General features: G+C 48.6%; 2 protein-coding genes across 3 annotated transcripts in view; one reads left to right on the top strand and one right to left on the bottom strand.

Moving 5' to 3' along the window:
- Positions 1-225: 225 nt before the first annotated feature.
- LOC104841816 (chromosome unknown open reading frame, human C14orf1) lies at positions 226-2,778 on the top strand. 2 transcript variants are annotated; one of them, XM_010583725.1, is made up of 4 exons: positions 226-417; positions 620-710; positions 1,960-2,078; positions 2,248-2,778. In XM_010583725.1, the coding sequence occupies exons 1-4, from the start codon at positions 285-287 to the stop codon at positions 2,325-2,327; spliced, it is 423 nt and encodes a 140-aa protein (XP_010582027.1). In that variant the 5' UTR covers positions 226-284; the 3' UTR covers positions 2,328-2,778. The 2 variants fall into 2 exon arrangements, with proteins under 2 accessions (XP_010582027.1, XP_010582028.1); XM_010583726.1 differs by lacking the exon at positions 1,960-2,078 and having other exon boundaries at positions 231-417; positions 2,248-2,573.
- A 10,346-nt stretch (positions 2,779-13,124) lies between these two features.
- FLVCR2 (feline leukemia virus subgroup C cellular receptor family, member 2) overlaps positions 13,125-20,064 on the bottom strand; it is a 33,160-nt gene continuing 26,220 nt past the window's right edge. Inside the window, exons 6-10 of the mRNA XM_010584004.1 lie at positions 17,336-17,446; positions 16,588-16,693; positions 15,998-16,109; positions 15,516-15,571; positions 13,125-13,226 (exon numbers count right to left, since the gene is read on the bottom strand). Coding sequence (XP_010582306.1) covers positions 13,125-13,226; positions 15,516-15,571; positions 15,998-16,109; positions 16,588-16,693; positions 17,336-17,446 — 487 coding nt within the window. The remainder of the gene's footprint in view (positions 13,227-15,515; positions 15,572-15,997; positions 16,110-16,587; positions 16,694-17,335; positions 17,447-20,064) is intronic.

Below are 20,064 nucleotides of genomic sequence, written 5' to 3'. Positions count from 1 at the left end.
CGCTCGCCCGGTCTTTTCTCCGCCCGCCGCCGCCCCTCCCGCCTCCACCTGCATGGTGGGCGGGGCCAAGGGGGGCGGGACCGCCTCCCAGGCGGTGAGGGATTCGATTGGCGGTGGAGGCCCACACGTCAGCGTGGCGTGTGGATGGAGCGGCACGCTCGCGGCCAATCGGAGTATGGGAGCAGGAGGGGGCCGGGCGCGGGAGGGGCGCCGGTGAGAGGGCGCGACGCCGGGTGGTGCGCGCGGCCCGGTCCTTGCGGGCAGGTTTCGCGCCGGCCGGGAGGATGAGCCGGTTCCTGAACGTGCTGCGCAGCTGGCTGGTGATGGTGTCGGTCATCGCCGCCGGGAACACCCTGCAGAGCTTCCGCGACCACAGCTTCCTCTCGGAGAAGCTGTACACCGCCAGCCCCGGCCTCGGTAAGGGCTGCGCCGGCCGCCCCGAGGCCTGGAGGTGGCCTTCCAGCCGTTGGCCTTGGGGCCTCCTCGGGCCCGCGCCTCAGCGGCGGCTCTCGGGCCCAGGAGCCGCCCGCTGCCCCGGCGTGCACCTCCCCGGCGGGGATGGGGGGGTGGCAAGCGGGGCTGTGCGTGGTCTCCATGTGCTCCCCCCTTCTTTGCGCAGTGAACGGGCTCCAGGCTCGGACCTTTGGCGTCTGGACCCTGCTGTCATCAGTGATCCGCTGTCTCTGCGCCATCGACATCCGCAATAGGACGTACGTAAAGAAGCACCGGACAAATCCTTCGGTTTGCTTGCTAGTCACAACCTGAGCTTAGAGGGCAGCGCGGAGGAGGTGGGGAGTCAAAAGCCGTTTCTGAGCTTTCTATAGGGTTGAAAGCGTTCTCCCGAAAAAGCTTAAATAGCAGTGTGAAATTTGTGTGTTAACTGCTGCTCCCTCTCCCTTCTGCCTCTGTGGGGAGAGCCTGCGCATTTGAGTTCTGTTTCTTAGCTCAGGCAGAAATTCGTAGATCTGAGAACTTCTCATGTCACAGATTTCTGAGCTCCAGCTTGGAAAGCATCTTCTGATGGCATTGCTGCTCTGTTGACATTAAGCAATTGCTAATGCTGTGGTCCGACTGATCCTCGGTACTTTGCCTGTGGCAGCTCAGCTAAAGACTGTGGCAGGTTGAGCGGCCCCTTGCAGTTGTCTTAACCTGCTGCCTTCTTCCATACACTCTTACCTGGGGCAGAGGACAAGGCCTGAGGTGCATCCTGATGCTGTGGTGGGAGGCAGGCCGTTTCTCCCTGTGGTAACAGAATTATTTCTGAGAGGGATTTCCAAGCAGGCTGACTGGCTCTGTGCTAGACAAAGCCTGCATTGGAGGTTGCTAGAACTCACTCTTTTGTCACCACCTCCCCCAGCCCCGCAGCAGAAGTCACTGTTCACCTGGTAGCATGTCCTTGGATTGCCTAGGCTTATCTGTAGTAGGGAGGTACAGGGACTCAATTATCTGGTTTTAAGGGGTGGCGGCAGTGCTAATTACCATGAAGCCAGTTTTTTCTTAGAAGGAATTTTATCTTGCATCTCTTGGACCTGCTCACTTTCCACAGCTGTGGCCTCTAGAGGGTAGCAGAGCACAGGTGGGAAGATGTGTCAGGTGATGTAGCCTGGAATCACCTAAGTCCTGTCGCCCTAGTTCTTGGCTCATCCAGTTCTCACCCTCTTTTTGTGTGTGTACATGCTTCTCACTTCACCGGTGCCTTACCCCTGCTCTCCCCTTTTTACCTGCCTTCAGGCCAGATAATGCCCTTGACTTTCAATGCGTCATTGAACAGTGCCCCGTCCTCCTCTCAGCTGTTGCCCAGAGAGCTTTTGCATGTCACTAGGCAAGGGACCAAGTGCCCTCTGTGCTGCCAGAGTGAGGACAGACAGGGCAGCATGCAGCTTTGCCTCTTCTATTCAGCCATGCTTGTGCCCATACTATGGCCTATATGATAACCTGCTTCTTTCTGCTCTCCAACAGCCTCTATTACATCACGCTCTTCACCTTCTTTTTGGCCCTTGTTCACTTCCTCTCCGAGGTCTTCATTTACCACACTGCAGCCTTGACAATTGGAGTTATGGCACCCCTCATGGTAGCAAGTAAGTAGAGCTCTGCATCCTCCCCCCACAAACTCTCCTTGGAGGTATGACCCCCCAGAAAAACTCCCCATGGGGCTATGAGCTAAGGGCAGGGAGAGGACGGTGGGAGGGAATGTCTCATCTCCTGTACAGCATTTGCTACACAACTCATCCTGTATCGCCATCACAGGCTTCTCCATCTTGGGAATGTTGATTGGGCTGCAGTACCTAGAGGTAGAAGCACTGTCGCAAAACAAGAAGAAAAACTGAAGCTGAGGGCCCTGTGTAGGTCAGTGGTGTCTCCTATCTTCACTGCCAAACTTCCACGAAAGCTCAGCTGAACTTCTCCAGGACACTAGCCCTACTGGTGGATCAATGTTGGACTCAGAATCATTCTTCACTACCAAGTGTTTTTTCTTGTCCAGGCAACATTTCAACTGACTGATGTCCAAGACCAAGTCCCAGAGGAATTTGTGTCAAAGCTTGCAGGGGGCAGTTGGTGATTGCCTCCCTGGAGCATAGCAGACAATGTCCCAGGTGTGCCCACTGCACTAAGGACTTCTCTCCCAGTGTACCTGTGGGGAGGAGGTGTAGAGCTACCCAGGATCCACTAAACACTTTGGACCAGAAAGACAGAACATGTGCTGCCCCTGGCACTGCTGTGTAACTTGCATGCATGTGTTCCTCAGGGGCCATTTCTAATAAATGACAGAAAACTGCATGGTGCTATGTCTGTCTTTCTGCTACACAGCAGCAGGTAGAGGATGTACAACCTCAGAGCAAACAGCAGGTTCTACTGTATGTTGCAGGATAAATCATCTCTCTTTACAGCAAACCCACCTTTCCCTGACTCCTTCCCACAAAGTTCTGGGTCTGACTGCTCACATCACACACACACACGCACAAAGAGAGTTGTTTCAGTTCTTGCTTCCACAGCATACTGGTGACAGCAAGCTGCATGCATCTGTGAGCAAGGAGTGAGCTACCTTTGCCGTGAGCTATAACTACAGAAGATGGAGAAAACAGGAACAGGTTGCTTAGATCTAGATGAAATAATGCCCAAAGCAGATGGGCAGTGCACAGAAGGCACGAAGCAACCAGCAGAATCTCCTAGCTGGGAAGACAGTATATGTGCAGAAGAAAGGGAGGAAAAACACAGAAGGGAAAAAAAGAGCACAACAGTAGCACTGGGCAGAAAGATGATTTTTCCATTCTGCAAAACATTTCAGGCTGTTAAAAGAGCCAGATGTAGACTGTTTCAACCATTTCATATGAATGTGTCAGGTTTCATTTTACACTTCAAATGTTTTTATTTTATACAAAAACTTCTACTGAGGATGGGGATCTAAAATGGCTTTTCAATCCCAAACTATTAAAGATAGGACTTCAGTTTTTTAATGTGTCAAAATACTGTATAATTTCACCCAAAAAAATGTTTTGTCAAAAATGGTATGTTAGAGAGGGCTATTTTTATCCATTCCACCTGGTTGTGGTTTTTTTCCCCCCCCCCCCCCAAATGATACATGCATAACTGCATGATCTAAGGAGTATAAGGACACTTGATGTCTCCACCAGTGGAGGGATGCTAGAAAGGAAGGAGAAGGGATATAAGGATCTACATTTGCATTTAGAAGATAAGCAGCAGCATACAGAGGGGCAATGTCTATAAGACACAAATGCTATTAAGAGGGATTCTTCTCCTGTTCTCTATTATAAAGTGGGAAGCTTCCACACTGGAGCAAATCTGGATTCCCATCATACTCTCGCTGTGGCTGTGAAGAACAACGCAGCCTTGGCTGGTTATCTTAATATAACACCTTACAAAAAAAAAAATTTGTAGTGTTGAAACATGCAAAAGGCACTTTATAATCATTAAGGAGGAAGACACAGTCCTCAGCCCAAGGAGCTTGTGGTTTGACTCCTGTTGCTAGTGTAGTGATGAGCTGGGCTTAGCCTGTAGCTTCAACATAAGCTGCAGAACTAGTCCTTGCCCCCAGGTAGAAGGAGGCATATTGGTATCTCTCATTTACTCCTAGTATATAGGAACATGAGGGCAACCTCATTGAATTTTGAGCAGAGGTTTATCCACAGACTGAGTGCTTCATCTGGGACAGCCACATAATAAAACCAGAGCTGGCGGTGACAGATGCACTGCTTTGCATTTGCTGGTGATATGCTGGGGCCCCTACCATCACCTGTACAACACAGAGCATCACAGGCTGAGGGCCACCTGAAAGCTCTTCCAGGGCTGCTCACAGAGTAAGTGTGGTCCAGCTTCTGCATTTCATGTCACACCTTGTCTGTAAGAGAAGACACAGCCACATGCAGGGTGCCACCCTCATGTGCTCAGGGCTAGCCTGGAACTATGGCTTTTCTCAGCACGTGTGCTTTTTCTTTTCCAAGCATACATGGTGGGATGGGGGAGAAGCAGTGGGTTTTCCCAACTTTTCCTCCCAAGCAGCGAAGTCTCCAAAACAGCAAGATGCAGAGGTACAACTGAAGAGAGCAACTCCTTGTTTTCCTATTTCACACTCTCCACAAGCAGTTCACTGGGCTCCTGTCCTGAGGCTGCCCCCCCTGCCATGGTGTGCATGTTACAGGAGGATGATGTAGGTAGCAAAGATGGGAATGAGGGGGGCTGCATCTCCCAGCTCTGCCAGCCCTCCATTTCACAGCTTTGATTCCACAGCTATGGGATCGGTGCAGGCTTCTGGCATTGCTTTCTGCAAGTCAGACAGAGAAAAACAATATGGTTAGGTTCCTGGGTGGCTAGACCCATGCTTCAGAGAGACCAGCTGGCCAGAGGCTGGCTAATTCGCAGCTCCCTGCTAGTATGCAGAAATGCCCAAAGAAGAATCACCATCCTCAGAGTGCACTTGGTTCTCTCCTCCTTCTCCAGACCCCTCTACTGCCCAGACAAGGGGCACCAGGGCAGAGTAAGGGTCCCACTTCCCTTAAGCTACTTGCTGTAGTCCTCAGACCACAGTTACTTCACAGAAGCTGTACAGACCCAGGTATCAGTCCCACAGCCAGGTCACTGAAGACATTTCACTGTGACACAAGATCAGCCTCGAAGCAGTGAAGCTGCAGGGCCAGTTCCATGGGCGAGGGAAGGAACTGGGAACTCCTCCTTCATGCCGTGGGGCAGCATAGTGTCTGTGCAAGCACCAGAGAGAACCTGCATCTTGTGCACCCTCAGGAGGTTCAGCACAGCAACTAGCTCCTCTCTGTCCTTACTCTGGCATGTCTGAGGGCCTCTTCAGCTCCCAGATAGATTGCTGGTTCTGCTCATCTTCAAGTCTTTTCATCCCCACCCCCCATTCAGGGCTGGCACCCTCTACCCCACTTCTTCCCCATCCCCAGCTTGGACTTATGGCTGGGATAATTCTACAAAGTGGTACAGATAAGGCCTTCTTCAACGTTCATTACTCATATCTCAAAAAGCCATAAGAAATAAGAGGCAAACATACATAATTTTTTTTCTGCATAAATCCTACAGAGGAATTCCAATTACTTGAACCCTCCCTACAATTTCATCCCTTAAGGTGGGGGACCTGTAGAGTAATTTCCCAGAGGAAAAGCAAGGACAAGCAAGACTGCTGCCCAATTATCACCCCATCCTGGGCTGCATGAAACAGACGAACTTTTGCAATTCCAGTTCAGCCTTCCTGGGTGGAGCTTGATGAGCTCCTCTGCTGAGCCTTTCTGGGGTGTGTTAGGATTAAACCGGAGATGACAACTTCTTCCAGGGGATTTCAGATACCTCTCTTCAAGTTCTGACTGCTTACAGTGAGACACCCCAGCTGTCACTGATTCAGAAAGCACCATGCAGACTTGTAAAGGTAAATGTGGAGTCTCCCACAGTCTGGGCTCTGAGTTAACTCACTGTGGGGCAAGACTGACACCTGAGGCAGGAGTCAGAGGTGCACAGGAAAGAGGTTCACATTCCCAGTGCAGTTCAAGAGGAGTCCAGGCAGCATGGAAGCAAGAGATACGAAACAGTTTCATTTTGAGTAACCTCTTAACACAAACTGCAGGTGAACAGGTTTTATAGAGGTCAGCAGCAATACCCCAAAGCAGAGGAGTGAGATCAGGAAAGCTTCAAAGACATGCCTGGAAAGAAAAGCCAGGAAGTGCAGAGGGAACTGCTACCAGCAGGAGAGGTAGGGGGATGCATGATGTTAGTGCCAGAGGCAGGAGGAGTAAGGGGCAAGCTGCATTTAGGCTTGGAAAACCCCACCCACACTCTGGCAACTCTGAACAGGCTCCCCAAGCACCGCTGGGGTCTGAACACCACTCACCTGCTGTGGAGCTACAGGAACAGAGGTTTAGGAGATCAGCCAGCCTGCAGGGCTCCACCACCTTGGGAAAGGAAGGCTGCTCTCACAGCTGGGAGTGACAGTACTGGAAAAGGGCACACAGATGGCCTGCCCATAGCTTTGGGATAGGAGAAGGCTGCTTGCCACACAGTAAGCACAGAAATGGAGCTGGGAAGTTTGGAAAGCGGGGGATGGGGCACACACCGTTTGTACCTACTACGCAAAATTCCAGCAGGTTTTTTTTTTATTGGCAGTATTTCACTGGAGAGTAAGCATGCTACAGCTTGCAAGGACTCCAGTAAGCTACCAAGGGTGGATGCTTGCCCTAATGCCTTAAGCCAGCCTCTGAATCAACACTGGCCTTGGAAGGAAAAAGCAACATGCTTTTGGGTATTCCTGAGATCCATCAGATGCATCTTTGTATCCAGGCAAACATCCAGTGAAAAAAGGTACTTGGCCCTGATCGAGTCCTGACTTATCCACGACACGGTTTGAGGACACAGCAGAACTTCAGTCCTGTTTTAAATAAATCCCTGGCTATGGCTAGAGCAGGTCACTGGTCATCCAAAATCATGCACTCATCAGTGCTCAGCCCTGCTGGTAGCATAACACTCCAGACAAAAGTTTTTAATTTTATTACAATTCCAAAACCAGGACAAAGTCTGAAAACACTTTACTCCCTTCTCTCTGCTATCAAGAATGGGTTCTTCACACACACACACAAAAATTAGATTTATCTACCACTACATAAGACTGGCACAAAGTAGTCTCAAGCACCCTGAACACACATTAATCAAACTTGCAAGTTTTAAATAGGGCCAGCAAAGCCCATTTTGAACAAAGACAGTCCTGCCATTTTGGAATCCTGCACTCTATATGATAGCTGCTTTCTTAAAAACCCCTACAAGCTTAAAAGTATTTCCAAAGAAATGTTGCCTAAGACTTTTCTTGAGCAATTCACTCCTGAGTCAAAACAAACCATGGAAACCAGCAAAGATGCCTATTTCGTAATGCAAAGAAACAATATGGGAAGGTTTGCATGGATGCTGGAAACGAGGAGCAATGAGCACAGGCTGTACACAGCATATACATGAGTATAATGTGTATGCTGAATCAACTGACACTACTATGAAACCTTAAGGCACAATGTTGGAATGGCTTCAGATGCTCTTACAACAAAGGCAGCCCACAAAGAGGCTCATTATCATGTAAAATGGGTGTTTGATACAAGCGTCCTGAGGTACAGAAAGCTAACCCTGCTGGCACTCTGGGAACTGAGGCAGGCAGAAGTGGGAGGATTGTTGGAACCACACCACAGCTTTATTAATAGAGGACAAGGTGTCCACAATGCCATTAGGCTAATTTAGTTCCCACTACAAGTTCTACTAATTGCAACATCTGTTCAATTATAACCATAAGCAGATAAGGGCACTGACAGAAGACAAACTGCTTCTGAACACAAGGCAGGTCCTGCAGGAAGAAGGGAAAACATCCTGCAGTGTGGACACAGTGGCCAAAAGCTCCAACAGGTGGCTGTTGAGAGGCTGTGATTCCTGGGCAGAGAGTCAAGGCTGATAAATGCTGACTCTCATCACTGAAACTATGGCTTTAGACATTGCTCTTCTTCCTACAAAGTCAACAGCTCAGCCAGATTCTAGGCTTTCCATTTCATCACCAGAAGCCACTACTAGGTGAAAATGGAAAATCTTTCCCTGTGAAAATCAGCATGTAGGTTTTTCCCATGGGTGTTCCTTAATACACTGGGAAATTGGGCTGCTCCACAGTTCTACTCTGCACCAAAGCCACTCAACAGCTGAACATCCTGCTAAAGGTTTTGGCAGTTTTCCATCAGATCACCTCTATTTCTTCACCAGGAAGAATCACACCTTATTAGGCCAATACTCTGGATGATGGGCCCCCAGAGAAAACAATAGGCCAGCTGCCTACCTCTACCATGGGAGTGCACCTCCATTGGGTCAAGACAGGGGAAGACCCACTGTCATCAAAAGGGCTATACAGCCAATAGTGTTTCAGTGGGAAGTGTGAGGCCTGCACAACTCCACAGCTCTGCATCCTCTGGAAGCTCACATGTGACTCAGTGTCAGTCTTCTCCATGCAACAGCCATAGAATCATAGAATCGTTTAGGTTGGAAAAGACCTTTAAGATCATTGAGTCCAATTGTTAACCTAGCATTGCCAAGTCCACCACTAAACCATGTCCCTAAGCACCACATCTACACATCCTTTAAATACCTCCAGGGATGATGACTCAACCACTTCCCTGGCCAGCCTGTTCCAATGCTTGACAACCCCTTCAGTGAAGAAATTTTTCCTAATATCCAATCTAATCCTCCCCTGGTGCAACTTGAAGCCATTTCCTCTCATCCTATCCTTGCTACTTGGGAAGAGACCAACACCCACCTTGCTACAACCTCCTTTCAGGTAGTTGTAGAAAACAGTAAGGTCTCCCCTCAGCCTTCTCTCCTCCAGACTAAACAACCCCAGTTCCCTCAGCTGCTCCTCATCAGACTTGTGCTCTAGACCCTTCACCAGCTCTGTTGCTCTTCTTTGGACACACTCCAGCACCTCAATGTCTTTCTTGTAGTGAGGGGCCCAAAACTGAACACAGTATTTGAGGTGCAGACTCACCAGCGCCGAGTACAGGGGGACAATCACTTCCCTGCTCCTGCTGGCCACACTATTTCTGGTGCAGGCCAAGATGTTGTTGGCCTTCTTGCCACCTGGGCACACTGCTGGCTCACATTCAGCCGGCTGTCAAACAACTCCCCCAGGTCTTCTTCCGTCGGGCAGCTTTCCAGCCACTCTTCCCCAAGCCTGTAGTGTTGCATGGGGGTGCTGTGACCCAAGTGCAGGACCCGGCATTTGGCCTTGTTGAACCTCATACAATTGGCCTCAGCCCATCAATCCAGCCTGTCCAGATCCCTCTGTAGAGCCTTCCTACCCTCGAGCAGAACAACCCTCCCACCCAACTTGGTGTCATCTGCAAACTTACTGAGGGTGCACTCAATCCCCTCATTCATATCATTGATAAAGATATTAAGCAGAACTGGCCCCAATACTGAGCCCTGGGGAACACCACTTTTGACTGGCCACCAACTGGATTTAACTCCATTCACCACAACTCTTTGGGCCCAGCCATCCAGGCAGTTTTTTACCCAGCGAAGAGTACACCCAACCAAGCCATGAGCATCCAACTTCTCCAAGAGAATGCTGTGGAAGATGGTGTCAAAGGCTTTACTAAAGTCTAGGTAGACAGCATGCACAGCCTTTCCCTCATCCACTAAGCAGATCACCTTGTCATAGAAGATCAGGTTAGTCAAGCAGGACCTGCCTTCCATAAACCAACGCTGGCTGGGCCTGATAACCTGGTTGTCCTGTATGTGCCATGTGATGGCACTCAAAACAATCTGCTCCATAACCTTCCCTGGCACCAAGGTCAGACTGACAGGCCTGTAGTTCCCTGGATCCTCCTTCTGGCCCTTCTTGTAGGTGGGCGTCACATTTGCTAACCTCCAGTCAACTGGGACCTCACCGGTTAGCCAGGACTGCTGATAAACGATGGAAAGGCTTGGTGAGCACTTCTGCCAATTTCCTCGGTACCCTTGGGTGGATCCCATCCAGCCCCATAGACCTGTGTGTGCCTAAACAGTGTAGCAGGTTGCTAACCACTTTCCCTTGTATTATGGGGCCTTCATTCTGCTCCCCATCCCTGTCTTCCAGCTCAGGGGGCTGGGTTCCCAGAGAACAACTTGTCTTACTGTTAAAGATTGAGGCAAAGGCAGCATTAAGTACCTCAGCCTTCTCCTCATCCTTTATCACTGTTTCCCCCCACATCCAATCAAGGGTGAATATTCTCCTTAGCCCTCCTTTTGTTGCTGATATATTTACAGAAACGTTTTTTGTTGTCTTTTACAGCAGTAGCCAGACTAAGTTCTAATTGGGCTTTGGCCCTTCTAATTTTCTCCCTGTATAACTTCACAACATACTTGTAGTCCTCTTGAGTTGCCTGCCCCTTCTTCCAAAGGTGATAAACTCCCCATTTGTTTTTTTTTCCTGAGTTCCAGCCAAAGCTCTCTGTTCAGCCAGGCAAGCCTTCTTCCCCACCAGCTTGTCTTTCAGCACATGGGGATGGCCTGCTCCTGCACCTTTAAGATTTCCTTCTTGAAGAATGTCCAGCCTTCCTGGACTCCTTTGCCCTTCAGGACTGCCTCCCAAGGGACTCTGTCAACCAGTTTCCTAAACAGGCCAAAGTCGGCCCTCCAGAAGTCCAAGCTGGCAGTTCTGCTGATCCCCCTCCTTACTTCTCCAAGAATCAAAAACTCTCATTTTGTGATCACTATGCCCAAGACAGCCCCAACCATCACATCACCCACAAGTCCTTCTCTGTTAGTGAGCAACAGGTCCAGCAGGGTGCCTTCCCTAGTTGGCTCACTCACCAGCTGTGTCAGGAAGTTATCTTCAACACACGCCAGGAATCTCCTAGACTGTTTCCTCTCTGCTGTATTGTATTTCCAGCAGACATCTAGTAAGTTAAGTCCCCCACAAGAACAAGGGCTAGCGATTGTGAGACTTATCTGAGCTGCTTGTAGAATATTTTGTCTGCCTCTTCGTCCTGGTTGCATGGTCTATAACAGACTCCCACCATGATACCTGCCTTGTTGGCCTTCCCCCTGATTCTTACCCATAAACACTCAACCCTATCATCACCATCATTAAGCTCTAGACAGTCAAAACACTCCCTAACATACAGGGCTACCTACTGCCTCTCCTTCCTTGCCTATCCCTTCTGAAGACTTTATAGCCATCCATTGCAGCACACCAGCTGTGCAAGTCATCCCACCATGTTTCCGTGATGGCAACTATATCACAGATTTCCTGCTGCACAATGGCTTCCAGCTCCCCTTGTTTGTTGCCCATGCTGTGTGCATTGGTGTAGACACACTTCAGTTGGGCTATTGATCCTGCCACCTTTTGAGTATGAGAAGCCCCAGTTCCTACGTGACCATTCTCAGGTGCTTGCGTGGTTTCTAACACATCCATAACCCTTGCGTCTTTGCTGCCACATGGATCTCCATCCCCTACCTCCACTGAGCTGAGCAAAGGACCTCGCTAACACACCGTCTCTCAAACACTGGCACGTCACCCCCAGGATTATCTCTAGCGAGCCTGGTTTTATCCCTTTCCCCCTTCAAATCTAGTTTAAAGCTCTTTCAATGAGCCCTGCTAACTCCTGTGCAAAGATCCTTTTCCCCCTTTGAGACAGGGGTACCCAATCTGTTACCAGCAGGCCTGGTGTCATCTAAACCACCCACGATCAAAAACCCCAAATTTTGCCAGTGACACCAGGCTTGGAGCCAGGAATTGATCTGCTGGCTTGTTGCAACTTCATCGCTGCCTACCTGAAAAATCAATAATGGCTAATAATCTGAGGGCCATACCAGGGTAGGAAGCTTTCGCTTCACATCTTTAGCCAGGGCCCCAGGCAAGCAGCAGACTTTCCTAAGTGGGTCCAGTCTGCATATTGGGCCTTCTGTTCCCTTCAGAAGGGAGTCTCCTATGACAATGACATGTCTTTTTTTCTTTATGAAAGCAGTTTTGACACAGGGCATATACAGCAACATGCCTGAGCCTAACATTGTCTATTTTGCAACTGGGATGTCAGTGGTAACACTGGCAATTGTACCAAGCTAGGTCTGCTAACAAAGGTGATAACATAAACTTCAGCCATCAAAAACGTACCAGTATACCCCAAGTAGGCTTGCCCAGCTCATGCAGCTACAGCTTCTCAACTACTTGGTCCCAAACCAACACCACACATGTACCTTGCTAAAATTGCCACAGACTGCAGCATGGAGACAGCTTCAGAAGCACTCAGCCTGGAGTCAAATCTTTCCCTGCCCAAGGGACTCTTCCCCACACTTGCATCAAAGCATGGCAGCTTCACACTCCCTGTAGCACACACTCTAATCTTAGCAGGATTAAGGCTGTTTTTCCCAACAGACTCACTCTGCTTTTGCACGTTAGTCCTGTTGGCTGTGGCACTAAGTGATACACACACTTGATGAACACCTTGAAAAGCAAAGGGTAGTGTGGTTAACTTGGCAGATCAGCCAGTCAGTACGAAGCAGAGGACAGTGAGTTATAATAAAGCATTACACCCCGAGCAACAGTTGAGAAAATGCCAAGTGCCATTGAGATTCACAGATCAGCAAGCACAGAGCTTTACAATTTTCAGGCATTCTTATACCAAAAGGCACCAACCCAATGACTCTGTTATTGCTAGATGTTTTTAAACTTTCTTCTTGAAGTTGGCCATGGGTCCTGGCTGTGATCAAAGCCAACTCTTCTACAGGGCTTCTCGTATCACTTCCAGCCAAGAATCTGGACTGTAAAAGTAACGTCAGAGAAGAGTCTCCAAATGCCTGCACCTCCTCTCCCCAATAACTTACTGACAATTCATTTCTTCATCTGCTCCAGCACCAGACTTTGCCTTGCTGCACCTAGTTGAATCCCTGTGCCCCTATCTGACATGAGTCTAGTGGGATCTCCACTCTGTTCTTGAAAGCTGTCTTGTCTTTCCTCTCAGACTTTTCCCTCTCCTTTCTGACCCAAGAAGGCCAGAAAGATTCGTGGTATGCTACGGCCATTGCTGTCACTCCAGAAGTGCCATTGGCTTGGTGCCTGTGCCACCCATTAGTGTTCAGAGAAGCAGATTAGTGCGATTCTCCTACCTTTGTGTATGAGCTAGTGAGCAGGAATAGGAATTGATGGGGTTAGAATTACAAGGTACAGTCCCGTAATCCGTGATCTGATTGCTGCCTTGGAGTCTCTGTAACAACAGCCACAAGTCACCATCCCAGAAAAGATGGAGGGAAGTAGGGAGGGAAATGAAAGGTGAGGGAAATAAAAAAAAAAAAAAAAAAAAAAGAGGAAAAAAACAGTAAAATCGCCCAAGCATGTGTAAGGCAGCTGTGCCATGTAGAAAAGCTCCAGTACCTGACTGCATCAGAGCTCTCCATAAAGGCAGCACAAAATGCCAAAGCCCAGCTGGCTGCTCCCCTGACTGAGGCATCCATGTTAGCGCAGAACACCAGGTTCAGCCCACCTTCAGCTGCTTGAGCACCTGGGGTTGTTTGTTAAGCTTGAGAAGTACCCAGGTGAGCTCAGCCATGTGGAGGCCACATTTGGGCGTGTAGTGGGGTGTCTGTCATGACTTCTTCCAAGCACAACTCCTCAGACGGAAGGAGCTGCCAGTGAAGTTTTTGACTGACTGAGACCTGTTACCTCACACACATACCTCTGGTTCTTTCTGCAGTCAGTTCTGGAGACTTTTAGCATTATAGAAATGACACCTATACCACCTTTACTCTGGTCTCAACACCCGCCGCCCTCCAGCAGCAAGCTCTTACAATTGTATTTATACTAAAAAGATTTATACTAAAAACAGCTTAAGCAAAAGTGTACAATTCATCTGGTGAAAGAAGTGTCTGACAAAGGGAAAGGACCTTACTGCTACTAGGCATCATGTTCACTGCCAAACGACCTTGATATTTCCTGGGCCTTCTACACGTGTGTTACAAATTAACTCACAGTGCCACCAGCACCTCTCATTATAACCCTGCTGCCTCAGGGCTTGCAGAGGATGGACTGGCCTTACAGTTCATCTTCTGCCTTTGACTTCAGCACTGTTAATTGAGGGATACAAGCAGTTTGGTGTATATCAAAACAGACTGGTCTTTACCCCAGCTCAGCTTAGCTAAGTGTGTTCCAGTTAGCCCCATTCACACCAGGATTTTGGGAGAGCAGTTGTCTTCTATCTTGGTCCCATGCACCATGATGCTTGCCACTGCTAAAATCATCCAAAGTTGTAAGCCTCAGAGCAGAAAAAAAGTAGGAATTCTTTTTAAGTAATGACAAGTGGGGGGGGGGGCAACACACACACGGGACTCCTTTACCCAAACTAGATAACATTGTACAGCCTTTCCCCCGCCCTCTAGTCTAGAATTGTATGTGCAAGAACTACTCAAGACAGCATCAATTCCCTTTACTTATCCTACTCTCTGCATTTGTGCTGAGATAGTTCAGTAAAAATAAATAAAAAATAAAATAAAAATAAAAAAGCATATATTTTGTAATTGAAAATCCACCTTCCTGAGCAGCCGGTCGGAGCAGAGCTGCTTCTTGGACCTTCTGGTCTCTCTCCAGATCAGACTGGTTAGATTATCTGGAGGAAGGCAGCACTGTCTTCTGAAAAGACCTGACTTGAGCCAGCAGAAAACTGAGCTTATGCACTTTGCTAGTCATCGTCGTTGATGGCTTCATGAACGTTGAGTGGACGTCTCTGCTAACGTCCTAGAAGGGGAGCCCAGAGCAATAAGGAAAAGAGCCTCAAACAACCACCAGTCTCTTCCCTTTCCCTGCAGGGAGAGCTTCTAACAAGTATCCACCGCAATTAGTTCACCAGAGCCCCTCTCCCACATGCAAACAGCTGCATTTATTGCACAGCATGCCACAGGGACATCATACCCCAAGCTCTGGTGCACACATATGAACTAGCAGCCTTCTCTGCAGCACTGCACAAAGTGAGCCAGGCTGCTCAAGCTCTCATTTGGGCTTTGCCACCTATCTTCCTCCAGTCCCATACACTGAACCCCACTTGGCAGCTGAGGACAAGGAATAAGAGGAATAACCTGCCTCCCTAGGGGCCTGGAATAATAGTTACCCAGCTCTAAACAACAGCAAAACACTGGAGGGCTCAGTGCATTGCCAGGGGAGAGAAGTGAGCACATTGCTGCTTTACATCTGTCCCTAGCTTATACAAAGATGTGTGAAGCCCTGCAGACTCCCAAAGGACCAGAGCTTACAGATTCTCCGTGACATTAACAGTAAGAAAACAGAGGCTCCAGCAGCTGCCAGAGCTGAGATTACAGCCACCTGTCTGAAAATGCCAACAAGGAGCTTCCCCACAGGCTGGGCAAGTGGTGGGATAAGAGAAGAGAATCGCAGCTGCAATCATAACTCAGGAAGGGCCAGCCCCATTCCTAGAAAGGGGAGAGGTTGGGTGTTGTCCTGAGCTAAAAGCAGGGGCACAGCAGGGACTGAAGGGAGGTTTACTCACTGTCTGTTCATTATCCAAATTGGCCTGCTGTCTTCGGAGATCAGCCTTAACGAATGCTGGGACAGAGAGAGGAAGAGAGATGTGAAGGCAGTTAAGTTACCATGCAGAGCCCAAATCAATTTCCCCAGGACTCAAAGGGGCAGCAGAGGCCCCAGAGGAGACAGGAACGTGTTACGGTGAGCAAGGGAAACCATTCTCCTGGATAAGGCAGAGAGCACTTCCAAAACAGGCAGGATAGAGACTCCTTATTGAGCACATAGAAGATGCATCTTTGAGACCCCAGCCAGCAGCTAGGGCAAGAAGCCTTGGATCTCTTTTGTAACACAGACCAGATGCTTGAAGAAGCACAGCAGCATTGCTATGGGACTGCTGTGTGGGTCTTGCCCTTTCCAGCAGGCACCACTACACACAAAAGCCCTTCAATTCTTATGCCAAGCCCAAGGGGAACAGCCACAGCAGAGAACACTGAAAAATTTAATTACCTGTCATAACAGTCCCCAGGAATAGGAAGGAACAAAGAAAGAGGTTTCCTGCCTTTGTCCCAAAGCAATCCATGATTTGCCCTTGGCTGATGGTGAAAGCAATACCAAAAATCTACAAACAAACAAAGGCAGTGTCAAGATGTACTGTTATTATAAAGCAGCCCAAAGAGCTTCCCAGCTTTACCGAAGTATCAGAGCATACAGGCCAGCCAAGCTGTTGGCCTAGCGCGGCTGAAGTTTGGTTATAAACACACCCAGAGGCACCTCCATGCAGCTGATGGGAAGACGGGTGACCGTTAAGGCTGGAATCCCATCTCTCACTGGAGAAGAGCTAGGTCCTAGGCTGTTAGGAGCAATGTTGGAAAAGGCAAGGATGGCTGGCATCCTGATGGATTTTCCTAAGCAGAAACAGAATGGATGCCACTAGAGAAATGCCATGAGGAGCATCATTCAAAAAGCCAGGTCCTGGGGTGCTTAGATCTGCAGTATGTTACAATAATCATGGACAAGAAATAGGAGTCAAGGCTGGGAACTACAATTTAATCTTTCTGCCTGTAAAGAGGCAAGCAAAGGGAAAACAACACACCTACCTGTGCTGAGACATTAAGGAGCCCTGATGATGTTCCTTCTGATTCTGGGTATGTCAACTCTGCAGCAAACTCAAAGCCCAGGGGAAGGTATCCTGTCATGAAAAACCTGTACAGAAACACACAGAGAGGAAGACTCAGCAACTGCCAGAAGGAAGACTGAAGACGCACAGTGTAGCCCATACCCCTTTGGGGATGCTTCACTGACTGCACAGGATGTTTCCCCTAGCATTGTCACAGCTCAGGCAGCTGTCCGACTCCCTCACCATGGCACAGGTCTTCCTCCTACCCAGAAATACCTTTACCCACAGCCTCAAGGCACAGAGCCAGGCCAGCAGGGAGCTGCTGGTTGCTACAAGAGTGAGGCATTAAAAGGAGCATCTCCCACAAGTAACTCTAAGGGGCATCATCCCCAGCATGGTCAAACAGCCACCCAGGCCCATATGCTTTACATTCCTGCCCATTCGTCATCTATGGGGCTGTGGTACCACTTGCTTCCCAAATACTTTCACTTAATTACTTGGAACATTTAAGGCAGCTGCAGCTGCGCAGGACCATGCTAATGTCCCTGACCCTAATGAAATACATACAAGAGAGAGAGAGGAAAAGCAGATCATTTTGTCCTTAAACAATGCAGGAGCCACACACAGGCTATAGCTCTCCCCAATCCCTCCTACACCATAAGCTCTGCCTCCCTGCTCATCCACTAGCAGCTCACATGTAGAGGAAAGCAGCCTGCACATGAACTTACCCCAGCATGCCTGCAGTCACAAAGACCACCCAGAGGTGGCCTAGGCTCAGAGTGAAGGTGTAGGCTATCATTCCCACCAGAGACATGATATAGACGACTAGTGTTGTCTGTCTACAAGAAAAAACAGAGTCAGGGTATTATTTAATCCACTCCTCCTTTTCGCCCACAGATCTTGGTATAGTTTGCAGCATGTGGTTAAAAAAAAAAAAAGTTGCACAGCTCTCTGACACCCTTACCCCAGACAGAAGAACTGGACTGACAGAGCACGAAAGCACCTGTACGCACAGCAGAGCAGCAGGAGAAGCAAGAACAGCACCTAGGAGTTTTCACATCTCTACCTCATGACCAGGGACTTTGCTCCCTGTGGGGTCGGGGCATCACACCTATAAGGAGGCACCTATGAGGCAGCCAAGAAGCTCAGATCCTACCATGGGTTGACAAGTCCCTGGTCATCTACTGTACATGCCTCTTGAGGGGAAGAGCAAGAGCCAAATAAAGAGATCATTAGTCTTTCTTGGGCACCCTCTGTACTATAACCAGTTGGATACGCTTACTTATAAGCAGGAGCTGAGGCAATTGAGCACTCCCAAGCAGGAAAGTAAAGGGAAGAGGTGACAACACTGCTACAGTGTTACGGGCCCGTATTTTTCAGTGCTATCCAAAACACCTTTCATTGCTGCTCCTTTCTGTGTTTAAACTGCCTACTGTACTTGGAGAGGTGATGTGCAAGCCAGGTTGCCCTCATAGCCTCACCCTCAAGCCACAGGAGCGTTTAGCAGGGCTAGTGCCAGTTCCAGGGCCAAGGGCAGCTGAGCCACCAGCACTCTTCTCTGGGTAGAGGGGACAAAGAGACCCCATGCCCTGGAAGCACACCAGGCAGATCCTGGGAATAGCCAGACCTGCAGCCTGGCCACACTGAGGAACATCAGTGGGCTTGGTACTGCAAAACACATGTAGCAGCCCAGGCCAGCTTTACCAGAACTGAAACGTTAGCAGTTGTCATCCCTGCCTAGACACCAAGGAAATCCTTCCCACATCCAAAACCCAAGGCTTTTTCTAGTACAGGACCTAGCAAGTAGCCCTTCACAGTACATAGTTTGGGGAAGGAAGGAATGATAAATCCTTTACTTGACTGAAATTCCACCAGGATCTTTAAAGCAGAACAGTTACCACAGCTGACAAAACTTTTTGGCTATTGTCTTTTAGGAAGAAGTTAAATATATAACCACGAGCTAATTGTGTACTTTCTACCAAATTTTAGTCTTAATCCATTAAAGAATGTGTTTGGTATCAGTTTCTAGAACTCTACTAAAGAAACTAAACCTCAAACTCTTTTTCACTTTTTTTTTCCTTTTTAATGCAAATGACCACCGTCAAAAATCCAACCCAAACAGGCAGCCAGTATTATATTGTGTAATAAAATGTTTGCAGTACACTGAACTACTACAGATAAAACCAGAATGTTCCAGCTAGGGTTCTGTCCTCCCTCACTGCTGCAATGGCTGAAGTCCGTGGGGCTCATGCTCATACATCAATTTGTACCCAAATACAGGCTTGAGAAGCTAATTTCAGACTTCAACTATCGATCCATGCTTACAAAGGTTCACCAGACACATTTAATGTATTGAAAGGCTGAACGACATTTTGCTGTGACAAGTAATTTTGTTTTGCATCAAAGGAGTAGGCAAATCTCTTAACCTCCAATGCTGTATCATTTCTAGAATATGTTCTTCCCAATGCTGTCATGGAGAAAAAAAGTTGTCTGTGAAGGCAGCATAAAGGGGCTGCTTACTTCTGCTATAACCCACTATAGAGAGCTGCTACGTGGCCAGCACACAGCCTGGGGACTGCAGGAGAAGAAGACCCAAAAGACTGACAGAGGAGTTAGAGAGCAGCCCCAGAAAGTGAAAGAGAAGCAGGTAAAAGACTTTCTGCTCAATACAGGTTCCTCAGATATCTCCCATGAGTTCTTATGCTTCCCATCCCCTGACACGCAGCCGGGGAGGAAAAGTGCTAACTAGGAAAGGTATTCAAGGCTAGAATTACAGCTCCCTGGGCTGCACAGACCAAGTTTGAACCAGGTGCTTCTTCCATAAACAGGAGTTTCCAAAGTGCACGGCAGTCAGTGCTAAAATATAGTGCAGGCCTCCAAGAGGTGGCTGTGGCCCTAAGAAGCTTAGTCTCTTGCCAGCAGGGACACTTGGCACATGGGGTTTTTAATATTTATTTCTCCCCACAGCCAGTTTTGGTCCCAGTGCAGAGCTTTCAGGATAGGCCCACAAAATCTCACCCAGTTCCCTAGGCTTATGGTTCAAGTATTCTAAGTAGTTTGTATCTGATTCACTCTGTCAGTTGCCAACAGTTGCGCTTTCCCCCTCATCTCCAGGCAAAGGTGATGAATGAGTTAGTGACCAGATGTGGTCAGGACTTTGTTTCACATCCATGCTATGTCATTAGTCAAGCTGCAAGAAAGAAGTTCCCAGAACATGCAGCCCCCCACTGAGAAATAAAGCGGGCAGGCTCATAGAAGCCGGCAGCTCTTGAAGGTGTTCTCCATTGGAACTGCAGAACTAACTGGGGGACAAAATGGAGAAAACTGTTTGATCTTGCCATGGGTCTCTCATCTACCACACATTAGCTGGCTCTAGGAGACTTCAAGCTTTCCTCACTGACCTCCCTGAATCATTAGACTCCAGCAGGGCAAAACAAATCAACAGACCCTTGTGAAC

Source organism: Haliaeetus leucocephalus, unplaced genomic scaffold (assembly GCF_000737465.1).
Source record: "Haliaeetus leucocephalus isolate CR32 unplaced genomic scaffold, Haliaeetus_leucocephalus-4.0 Scaffold932, whole genome shotgun sequence".
Taxonomy (NCBI): domain Eukaryota; kingdom Metazoa; phylum Chordata; class Aves; order Accipitriformes; family Accipitridae; genus Haliaeetus; species Haliaeetus leucocephalus.
This window is presented reverse-complemented; position numbering and strand designations above follow the sequence as displayed.